We start from the raw sequence: 12068 nt of genomic DNA on the forward strand, positions 1-12068 counted from the left end.
TGGGCTCAGAGAGGGGGTCTAGGTGCAAATTCTCATCAGGGAGTTGGGGACGGGGGCACAGACAGCGACGCTCTGGCGAGAGAGTCCCTAAGGGGCAGGTGGTGGGTGGAGCAGGCCTCCCCTCCAGCAGCCACAGAAGCAGGCTTCGGTGGCCAGGGGATCCCGGGGCGGGCGAGGGAAGCCAGGCAGCGGTGGCGGGGTCCCGCTGGGGTCCTGGGGTCCTGGGGGTGAAGGGAGGGGAAGTCTGGGGTCCGCCGCTCTGAGTGCTTCCTGTAGGTGGTGGGGGCTGGTGTTCCCTGAGCCAAGTGACTGGGAGAGGGGGAGAGGGCAGATAGAGTGGACCTGGGGAGGGGAGGGTGTGGTCCAGCATGAACTGGGAGATGGGGGTTGGGGTGAGAGACTGTGATTCTGGCCTGCCCCGGCTTGGCCGGATTTGGAGGGCCAAGACGCTGGCAAGCCGGAACAAGGACTTTAAGCCACGGGGCAGAGGCCAGGGCCGAAAGAGAGGCTCTAGTGGAATGACTGTCTACTTTTCCTTGACAGGGCCACCTGAATACATCTCTAGTGCAGTGATTGGCTACCTTTCCCTTGAGGAGACCACCTCCAGGTAACCACTCCTAGCCCCTGGGGGCAAAGGGAAAGGAGGTTAATACTCCTCTAGTGCTGTGACCCTCTACTTTTTCTTGACAGGGCTCCCTGAATACATCATTAGTGCAGTGACCGGTTACCTTTCCCTTGAGAAGACTATATCCAGGATACCACCCCTAGCCCCTGGAGACTCTGAGGGGGAAGGGGCAAGGGGAGAGGTGGTTAATACATCTCTAGTGCAGTGACTGGCTACCTTTCCTATGAGATGACCATCTCCAGGGTACCACCCCTAGCCCCTGGGGACTTTGAGAGGAAAGGGGCAAGGGGGAGATGTGGTTAATACATCTCTAGTGCAGTGACCATCTACTTTTCCTTGACAGTGGGCCCTGAATGCATCTCTAGTGCAGTGATTGGCTACTTTTCCCTCGAGACCACCCGCTCTGGAGTACAGTCCTCAATTCCACTGGGACTCCGGGATGGGCAGGGTGGGAGCAGATGAATTCATCTCTAATACAGTGATCATCTACTTTTTCCTTGAGAATGCCACCTCCAGAGTACCACCCGTATTAGATGGGGGCTCTGAGATGGGGCTGGGGGTAGGGGGAGTCCCTTGATCCCTAATGCAGTGATCATCTACATTTCCCTTGAAAATACCAACTCCAGGGTACCACCGTTAGGTACGGACTCTGGGATAGGGGAGGGGGCAGGTCAATAAATCCCTAGTGCAATGATCGTCTATTTTTCCATGGGGAATTCCATGGGGTTACCACCTGTATTAGATGGGCATTCTGGGTAAATTCCTACTGCAGTTACCATTTACTTTTCCCATCAGAATACCAACTCCAGGGTACCATCTGTAGAGCAAGATGGGGATGCTGGAATGGGGATGGTGTGGGGGGGTCAGGGGGACTGGTCAATGAATCCCTAATGGAGTGATCATCTATTTTTCCCTGGAGAAGACCACCTCAGGCCCCGTGGGCAATCTGAGGGGGGAGGGGGCAAAGGGAGAGGTGGTCAGTGAATCTCCAGTGTGGTGACCGTCTACTCTTCCCTTGAGAAGACCCCTTTCGGGCTACCCCCCACCCCCCATGTCTGTTCTCCTGGCCCGGAGATAGGCAGGTTGGCGGCCAGCAGGGGGTTAATCCTGTCTCGCGGACCGATGTCGGCGGTGACCCCCAGAACCTTGTGGGTCGTCGGCCCAGGGCAACCCCCGGAACCGGAGCAGAGCCGGGGGCGGGGGCGGGGGATGGGGGGGCGGGACGGCCGGCGGGGGAGGCGGCGTGTCCGGACGGTGGCTGTCCACAGCCTGGCCAAGCCTGGTGCGGTCGCAGGGAAGGGTCAGTGCCCGCTCACTAAACGTAAGTGGAGAAAGGGTCCCGGGGGCCCAGGTACCACCGCGAAGCGGAGATGCCATCCTGTTGGAGAGAAGGGCCGGCGCTCTAGCATTTGCATCAATCATCTGCATCAATCTGCATCAATCTGCATGCAGCCAACCACTGGGCCCCAACTCTGACAAGGTTACGGGATGACCAGGACAGAGCCCGGGAGCCGGAGCTCAGAGTGGCCATCCTCTGTCCCCCCACCGCCAGGCTCAATGGGACCGTGGGGGAACACGTGAGTGCCCCCCCACACACACCCCACTCTGTATAGTCTGTTTAGTAGCTGTCCACGGCCCCCCAAGATCCCAGCCCCGACACCTAAGCCCCCTCACAAAGCCCATCCCCCTTGCTTACACAGTTTTCTAGTTCAAAAAACACAGACGAGTGCCAAGCAGAGAGTGAGAGTATGTGTGTTGGCATGTGCGCATATATGTGTATGTGTGTGTTGTGTCCTGTCTCCTCATCAGACTGGCAGCCCCCAGCAGGCAGGGACTGTATCTCCTCCTCCCTCTTCCCTCTCCCAGCACCCAGGGGTTGGGAGAGAGGCTGAGTGTGTGTGTGTATGTGTGCGTGTGTGCGTGCGTGTGTGTGTGTGTGTGTGTGTGCTGATAATGGCAGCCCCTGGACAGGGGCAGCGCCTGGGACCTGCCTCCCTATCTGCTGGCACACTGGTGTTGAGGGTCAGAACAGAGCGGGGAAGGGGGTCTCCCTCCAGAGGAATCCCTTGAGACCAGACAACAGCCACAGCCGGAAAACCCTGGGGTAGGGAAGAGGGAGCGACCACCGAAAGCCCCCTTCCTTCCTAGGTTAGCTCCCTCTTCTCCCTCCTCTTCCTCCTCTACCTCCACCCTCTCGTCTCCTCTCCCTTTTCCCCCTCCTCCCACAGAGGCCCCTGCCCCCCACCGCATGGTCCCCCATGGGGAACTGCAGGCCCGGCAGCTGGTCGGCCCGTAGGGGGGCTTTGGAGGGAGGCTTCTGTCTGCCCCGTGTCTGCAGGGGGGTCCTGCAGACCTCCCACCCACTTCCCGAAATGCCTTTGAACCAGAAGCACTCAACGCTTAAGGGAAACCCCCACGACCCCCTTTTCCTGGGGTCCGGCCAGGCGGCCCCTGACTGCAGGACCCCTCGTCATAATAATAATAAATGATAATAATGGTGGTATTTGTTAAGCACTTTACTAAATGTAAGGCATATACACTTTACTATATGTAAAGCACTGGGGTAATAATAATAATAATGATGTTGGTATTTGTTAAGCGCTTACTATGTGCAGAGCACTGTTCTAAGCACTGGGATAGATACAGGGTCATCAGGTTGTCCCACGTGAGGCTCACAGTTAATCCCCATTTTCCAGATGAGGTAACTGAGGCACAGAGAAGTGAAGTGACTTGCCCACGGTCACACAGCTGACAAGTGGCAGAGCCGGGAGTCGAACCCATGACCTCTGACTCCGAAGCCCAGGTTCTTTCCACTGAGCCATGCTGCTTCATCAGATTGTCCCATTTGGGGCTCACCATGTTAATCCCCATTTTATAGATGAGGTAACTGAGGCACAGAAAAGTGGCCTGTCCAAAGTCACAGAGCAGATAAGTGGCAGAGTCCGGGCAAGAACCCATGTCCTCTGACTCCCAAACCTGTGCTCTTTCCACTAAGCCATACTGCTTCCCTAATTACCCACTACCCCTACTCCTCCTGGCCTTTGCATCCCCCCCATTTCCCCACTGTACTCCACGTTGCGCCCCATCCCCCATGTCTCTGCTTCCCATATCCACCTCCGTGTCTCCCCACCTCTACCGACCCCATTTCCACCCTCCTGCTCCTAAAGCTGTTAGCCAGGGGGCAGTGACCCTATCTCTCAGGGGAGAAAGTGTGCGTGGGCTGGGTGGCCTGGGGGGAAGAAGGTTTAATGTGCAAAACTGTTGTGCTTTGCACACTCCATTGTAAACTCCTTGAGGGCAGGGACCATGTCTACCAACTTTATTAATAATAATAATAATGGTATTTGTTAAATATTTATTATGTGACAAGCACTGTTCTAAGTACTGGGGTAGACCCACGGTCATCGGCTTGTCCCACAAGGTGCTCAGAGTCTTAATCCCCATTTTACAAATGAGGTAACAGAGGCTCAGAGAAGTGAAGTCACTTGCCCAAAGTCACACAGTTGATAAGTAGCGAAGCTGGGATTAGAACCCACAACCTCTGACTCCCAAACCTGTGCTGTTTCCACTAAGCCACGCTGCTTCTTGTTGCAATACTATATCATACTGCACTCTCCGAAGTGCTCAGTGCAGAGCAGGGCACACAGTAGGCACACACTCCTCCCCCTCTAGACTGTGAACTCGTCATGGGCAGGGATTGTCACTATTGCCGTATTGGACTTTCCCAACCACTTAATTCAGTGCTCTGCACACTGTAAGCGCTCAATAAATATGATTGACTGATGGATTGATTGGGCCAGTGCCCCCAGCATCCCCAGAACCCAACTCAGACCCCTGCGGGCCCGGTCATTGACCCAAGAAGGGCTGTGGGCTTCGGACCCCTGCCTCAGGTGGCATGGAAGGATAGCTGGAGGGTGGGTGCGACTGGCCCATCGCACTGGGCTCTGAACTGGGCCGTTCCTACCTCACCTCCCTTCTCTCCTCCAACCCAGCCCACACACTCAGCTCCCCCGGTGCCACTAACCTTCTCCCTGAGCCTCCACCTCTCCTGTCTCGTCGCCGACCCCGACCCACATCCCGCCTCTGGCCTGGAACGCTCTCTCTCCTCAAATCCCACAGACAATCACTCTCCTCACTTTCAAAGCTTTATTGAAGGCCCATCTCCTCCAAGAGGCCTTCCCAGATGACCCAATTTTCCTCATCTCCCCTGCCGTTCTGCATCACCCTGACTTGCTCCCTTTGCTCTTGCCCCCTCTCCCCACTCCACAGCACTTATATATATAGTGCCCTCTAGACATGAGCTCATTGTGGGCAGGGATTGTCACTCTTATTGTTGTATTGGACTTTTCCAATCGCTTAGTAGAGTGCTCTGCACACAGTAAGCACTCAATAAATATGATTGAATGAATGAATGAATGAATGAATGAATGAATGAATGAATGGAAGTGAGGTGGCAATCTCCGGGACGAGATGTGTGGAGTGGGGGTGGGTGGGGGGGCGACGCAGGTAGTTGGGGAGCCCTTTGAGGGTGGGTGGGAGGGGAGGGAGTATTCAGACCCCCCAGAAAGCAGACTGCTCACTGCTGCAATACAACCTGGGGGCGGGATCATGGTTCTCTTAGAACACGGGCTTCAGGAGAAAAGAGGAAGAACTATACACAACCACCCCATCCCCGTGGGGCAGGGGGTGGGGGGCAAGATTTGGCACCGGGACCGCCCCAGCTGTGCCACATGACCTCAGCCAAGTCGTTTAGCCTCTTTGGGCCTCAGTTTCCTCCTCCGAGAAATGGGGAGAAGACCCCTGCTGTCCTTGTCCCACAGAGGGACGGACGGACATAGAAACACGCTGTCCACATACACCAAAGTCACCCGACACACGTATGCATAGTCTGTGCCTGTCTGGCCTTCAACCAACGCTGTCACTGCAGGGGGAGGGATGGGGTCTTCAAAGGAGAGAAAACCTTGGTGGTCGGAGATGGTCAGGGGACGCTCAGAGACCCTCCCTCACAATGGGTAGGGACTGAGCTGAAGCAAGAACCTGGGTTTCCTGGAGGGATGCTGAGGCCACCCTCCCCCAACTCCCAGGACTGTCCAACACCGGAACTCCCCCTCCCCCTTACTGCCCCACACCATCCCTCAGCACTCACAGGAGACCCCCCCCATGCCCCGGACTCCAAGCCTGCCCATCCCAGCTCTGGCCGCTGCCTCTGCGTCCACCAGTAGGTGGCCCAGGGCTTGGGCCTTTCCTCAACCCTCAGGCTCCCCGCAACACCTTCCCCCTCTGCAACCCCCAACCCTTGCAATCGACCCCACTCCAGGCCTGGAGTATGGGCGCCGACAGTCCTCCCCTTCCCCCTGCCATCCAAGGGCCGGGTGGGGGTACCGAGGCAGCCTCACTCACCCGCTGCTGATCAGCCCTTGATCGCCTCCGGCTAATCGCTTTCAGCATCCCGGCAGCGGCTGCTTACTGTCTCTCCCTCCTTCTCCTCCTCCCTTTGCCTCCTCTTCCCTCCTCCTCTTCTTCCTCCTCCCCCTCCCCTTACTTCTCCCACCCCACCCCCTCCTCCACTGCCAGAAGGTGCTGGATTGAAAACACTCCCCAGTTTGCTCTCCCTTCACAGAATGATGTAGGGGCTGGACCGGGGCTGGAGGGAGGGGGCTGGACCCTGGGTCTGGGGATGGATGCTCTGCCTGGTCAGGGACACCTAACTGCATATTGACCAGAGAGGGGCAGGTGCTTGACCAAGATCACATAGCAGGTCTGGGGCAGGCACAGACTCCAGCTCAGCCCCCGCCCCAGCTCCTAATGAAACAAGCGTGGCTTAGTGGAAAGAGCATGGGCTCGGGAGTCAGAGGATGTGGGTTCTAATCCTGGCTCTGTCACTTGTCTCCTGTGTGACCTTGGGCAAGCCATTTAACTTCTCTGTGCCTCAGGTACCTCATCTGTAAAAAGGAGATTAAGACTCTGAGCCCCACTTGGGACAACCTGATTACCTTGTATCTACCTCAGCGCTTAGAACAGTGCATGGCACATAGTAAGTGCTTAACAAATACCATTATTATTATTATTGTTATTATTATAATAATTATTATTACCCTTGCTCAGTCACTGCTCCCGCCTCCAGTCCAGCCTCGAACCCCATCCTGAATTCCAGTCCCCAGACCTCCACCCAGCCTCAGCCCCTGGGGCCAGACCCAGCTTCAGTCTGGTTCCTAACCCAGGCCCAGCCCCAAGCCCCTCCCCTGCTCAATCCCCAGCCCCAGCCCCCAAACCCCAACACCCAACCCCAGTCTCTGGCCTCAGCCTCCAGCCACTGACCCCAGCCTCAGCCTCCAGGCCCAGGTCAGGGCCACCATTCATTGGGTCAGCCCCCAGCCCCTGGCCCAGCCCCAGCCCCAGGCCTTCACCCAGCAGCTCAGAGCCTGTGGTCTAGGGAAAAAGCCAAGGGTCCCAGCTGAGGTGTTAGCCCCATAGCTCCTAGGAGCTTCTTTCTGCCACGCCCCATGCCCCATCAGGCTTTGGGCTTGCTCAAACCTGCCCACACCTCCACTCAGACCCCTCGGGGATCCCACTCAGACCCCTCCCAGACCCCCACTCAGACTACACCCTGTTTAGAGCCTGCCCACATAAGCATGTAATTGTGGCCTCTCCTTGCCTCTTTTCTCTCTTTCAACCCACATATTCAATCTGTCACCAAATCCTGTAAGTTCAACATTCACATCAGCACTAAAATCTGCCTTTCCTCTCCATCCAAACTGCTCCCACATTAATACAGTCACTTATCCTATCCTGTCTTGACTCCTGCGTCAGCCTCCTCTCTGACCTCCTTGCCTCCCTTCTCTCCCCATTCCAATCCAGATTCACGCTGCTGCCTGAATTATTTTTCTTCAGAGATGTTCAGTCCATGTTTCCCCACTCCTCAAGAATCTCAGTGGTTGCTTATCCACCTCCACATGAAAGAGAAACTCCTCACCATTAGCTTTAAAACTCTCAATGAGCCCACCCTCTCTTACCTCACCTTCCTGATTGCCTACTACAGCCCAAACTGCACATGCCACTTCTCTAATGCCAACTTTTATTTTTTTAATGGTATTTAAGAACTTACGCTGTGTCAGGCACTGTACTAAGTGTTTGGGTGGATACAAACTAATAAGGTTGGACACATTCCATGTCGCACATGGGGCTCACAGTCTTAATCCCCATTTTACAGATGAGATAACTGAGGCACAGAGTAGTTAAGTGACTTGCCCACAGTCACGCAGCTGACAAGTGGCAGAGCTGAGATTCGAACCCATGACCTCGGACTCCCAAGCCCGTGTTCTTTCCACTGAGCCACGCTGCTGGAAGCGCTGAGGAGTCTGGGAAGTGTTGGAGAGGGTTGGGTGGATGGGAAAGGTCAAGGAGGGCTGAGGGGGGATGGGGATGACGGGAGTGGCTGAGGGGGTTAGAGGCCGGTGCTCCTAGGAGAAATCTCAGCAGTTGCTCCCTCCCTCCCTCCCAAACAGATCCAAGGTGAGGGGAAACCGAGGACTAGAGGGAGTCAGGGATGTGGCCATGACTTGGTCAAGCAGTCCACCGGGGTTCCCATGGGCCGGTTGCCTGAGTTCTGCTGGCCAGAACCCCACTTTCTGGCCAGAGCTAACCTGGACAGTTGTGGGTGGGGCAGCCCAGGGAGGGCTTGACAACCGCAGGGCAGGAGGGAAGATACTGGGAGGCCGAATACCTGGGTTCCAAGGCAAGATGCAGCCCTGGCCTGCCATAGGAGCACGGCCTAGTCACCAAGCCTCTCTATGCCTCGTTTTCCCATCTGTTAAATGGGGATGGAGCCTTGATCCCCTGACCTCTCCACGTGGGAGCCTGAGGGGCTAGGCCCAGCTCCACTTTGACAGTCTGGTATCTGCCCCTGGGCCCAGCCTGTGGGAACCACTCTAGACTGTAAGCTTGTTTTTGGAAGGGAATGTGTTTGTATATTGTTATATTGTACTCTCCCAAGCGCTTAGTACAGTGCTTGGCACACAGTAAACACCCCGTAAATACAACTGAATGAATGAAAAGACCACCATGAATTCATTGGAACCAACCAACCAATGCCCAAGCTGAGCCCCAAACGACAGAGGGACCCTTGGGGTCAGGGGTCAGGGGTCGATCTCGAGTCCCAGACTCACCCCTGCGTCACCCTGCACTGCCTCTCAACCACTACCACCTCCCCTGCCCCAGGGGGACCCTGGGCTCCTGAGGGGGCCCCAGCATGAGGGTGTCCATTCATTCATTCAATAGTATTTATTGAGCGCTTACCATGTGCAGAGCACTGTACTAAGCGCTTGGAATGTACAAATCGGCAACAGATACAGTCCCTGCCCTTTGACGGGCTTATAGTTTAATCGGGGGAGACAGACAGACAAGAACAGTGGCAATAAATAGAGTCAAGGGGAAGAACATCTCATTTAAACAATAGCAAATAAATAGAATCAGGGTGATGTACATCTCATTAAAAAAAATAAATAGGGTGATGAAGATATATACAGTTGAGCGGACGAGTACAGTGCTGAGGGGTTAGGATGGGAGATGGGGAGAAGGAGAGGGAAAGGGGGGAGAAGAGGGTTTAGCTGCGGAGAGGTGAAGGGGGGGTAGAGGGAGCAGAGGGAAAAGGGGAGCTCAGTCTAGGAAGGCCTCTTGGCGGAGGTGAGCTTTAAGTAGGGTTTTGAAGTGGGGAAGAGAATTAATTTGGCAGAGGTGAGGAGGGAGGGCATTCCAGGACCACGGGAGGACGTGGCCCAGGGGTCGACGGTGGGATAGGCGAGACTGAGGGACAGTGAGGAGGTGGGCAGCAGAGGAGCGGAGTGTGCGGGATGGGCAGTAGAAAGAGAGAAGGGAGGAGAGGTAGGAAGGGGCAAGGTGATGGAGAGCCTTGAAGCCTAGGGTGAGAAGTTTTTGTTTTGTGCAGAGGTTGATAGGCAAAGCCTGTCTAGTCAGAGCCTCCTCCCACTTTCAGTTTCACTGGGCAGCCCCCAGCTCACACATACCAGGGAACATTCCCCTGGGGGAGCCACTTCTTGTCCCTCTATGGGGTGGGAAAAGGGCTGCCTGGGAAGCAGGAGATGCAAGGAAAGGTTGACTTCTGGAGGTCCCTCCACACCGAGGATGCTGGCAAAAGCATCACTGATATGGCAGGAGATGACCCTGCTCGCGTCCCTCCGACCATACCATGGATCTTCAGAAAAGGCAGATTTGCCCTCAATATACCGCTGATTGCTAAAGAATGGAGACTCCCCACTGGACCGCTGACTGCTAGTGTATGGAGGTCCCCTTTGTACTTCAGACGACTAAAGTATGGAGGCCCCCACTACACCGTTGACCGCTAAAGTATGGAGGCCTCCCTCTATACCGCTGACCACTAAAGTATGGAGACCACCACTACACCATGGACTGCTAGTGTATGGAAGTCTCCACTACACCACCGACCACTAAATTTTGGAGGCTCCACCATACCACTCATTGCTAAAGAATGGAGACCTCCTTCTACACCACTGACCACTGAACCATGGAGGCCACCACTACGGTGCTGACCACTAAAGTATGGAGGCCCTCACTACACCACTGACAGCTAAAATATGAAAGTCCACACTATACCACTGACTGCTAAAGTATAAAGGTCCTCACCACACCTACTGAGAGCTCACCTCCTCCTACTGAGAGTTCACCTCCTCCAAGAGGCCTTCACAGACTGAGCTTCCCCTTTTCCCTCTGCTCCCTCTGCTGCCTCTCTGGCACCCCCCCTTCACCTCCCCTCAGCTAACCCCCCTTTCCCTCTGCTCCTCCCACTCTCCCTTCCCCTTCCCTCAGCACTGTGCTAATCTGCTCATTTGTATATATTTTTATTACCTTATTTATTTTGTTAATGAGATGTACATCCCCTTGATTCTATTTATTGCTATTGTTTTTGTCTGTCTGTCTCCCCCGATTAGACTGTAAGCCGGTCAATGGACAGGGATTGTCTCTATCTGTTGCCGAATTGTACATTCCAAGTGCTTAGTACAGTGCTCTGCACATAGTAAGCGCTCAATAAATACTACTGAATGAATGAATGACCACTAAAATATGGCGGCTCCCACTACACCGCTAACTGCTAAAGTATGGAGGCCACCACTATACCACTGACCGCTAAAGTATGGAGGCTGCCACTATACCACCGACTGCTAGTGTATAGAGGCCTCCACTATACCACTGAACACTAAAGTATGGAGGTCCCCCTCTACACTGCTGACCACTAAAGTATAGAGGCCACCACTACATCCCTGACCACTATGGTATGGAAGTCCCCCTCTACACACCACTGACCAATAAAGTATGGAGGCCTCACTACACCACTGACCAGTAGAGTATGGAAGTCCCCACTATACCACTGACCACTAAATTATGGTGGGCCCATTCCAACAGTGACGGTTAAAATACAGTGGCCCTCTCTACATAGCTGATCACTAAAGTGTGGAAGCCACCAATACACTGCTGCCTACTAAAGTATGGAGACCCCCGCTATACCACTGATGGCTGAAGTATGAAAGCCCCCACTATACCACTGACCACTAAAGTATGGAAGTCCCCCTCTACATACCGCTGACCAATAAAGAATGGAGGCCCCCACTCCACTGCTGACTGCTAAGGTATGAAAGCCCCCACTCCACTGCTGACCACTAAAGTATGCTGACCCCCCACTACAACGCTGACCGCTTAAATATGGAGGCCCTCATTATACCACTGACACCCCTGAGAAGGTAGGTTCCCCCCCCCACAACCATGCTGAGAATTAAGCTCCCCTCCCACTACGCTTGGACGGCGAGAGTTTGTAGGCTGCCCGCCCCTCCCCGCCCCAGCAACATCACCAGCCCCCAGAGCTTGGAGAGGTTCCCAAATCCACCCCTCACCCCCGGCGGCAGGGACCTTGTGAGGAGAGTGACCAATCCACTAAGCTGCCCGCTCAGCCCTTGAGGGACAACTTACCATGCCACCCCCACCCATGTCCCACTGGTTGGTGGCCCCCGGCCCAGGGCCCTCCCCTGTCTCAACCCCGCCTCATCCGCCTGCCTGGTCCCGACCCCCTGCGGCGGCTCACACCCGACATCCATGGTTGTACCCACAAATACGCCCCAGCCCCATTCCTTCCCCTCTCACAATCGGTGGCCCCCACCCCGCTCCTCCACCTGCTGGATGGAGCCTCCCCCGGGGAGCCTACCTTGTCACTGTCTCCTGTGTTCTGGGAGGTCCTGGAGGCAAGGGAGATGGTGTCCGGCTGGCTGCTGCCTTCCCCCTGACCGTCCCCATCGTCCATTCCGTCCCTGTCGGGAGAGAAGCAGGGGGAGGGAGGCGGGGCCAGTTTGGTGGGCACAGAGCAAGTCTCCCTCTCAGCCACCACGTTCAGACACCGGAGCAGAGGGACCCCCAGGTA

General features: G+C 55.4%; 1 protein-coding gene across 2 annotated transcripts in view; it reads right to left on the reverse strand.

Moving 5' to 3' along the window:
- Positions 1-12068, reverse strand: part of KALRN (kalirin RhoGEF kinase) — a 139040-nt gene that overhangs the window by 62379 nt on the left and 64593 nt on the right. Inside the window, exons 31-32 of one of the 2 annotated variants that reach the window (XM_039913607.1) lie at positions 11856-11958; positions 1828-2003 (exon numbers count right to left, since the gene is read on the reverse strand). In XM_039913607.1, the coding sequence (XP_039769541.1) occupies positions 1941-2003; positions 11856-11958 (166 nt within the window). In that variant the 3' untranslated portion in view covers positions 1828-1940. Of the gene's footprint in view, positions 1-1827; positions 2004-11855; positions 11959-12068 lie in introns of those variants that run through there. The other variant, XM_039913606.1, reaches the window with a different exon arrangement.

The sequence above is a fragment of the Ornithorhynchus anatinus genome, chromosome 1 (assembly GCF_004115215.2).
Source record: "Ornithorhynchus anatinus isolate Pmale09 chromosome 1, mOrnAna1.pri.v4, whole genome shotgun sequence".
Taxonomy (NCBI): domain Eukaryota; kingdom Metazoa; phylum Chordata; class Mammalia; order Monotremata; family Ornithorhynchidae; genus Ornithorhynchus; species Ornithorhynchus anatinus.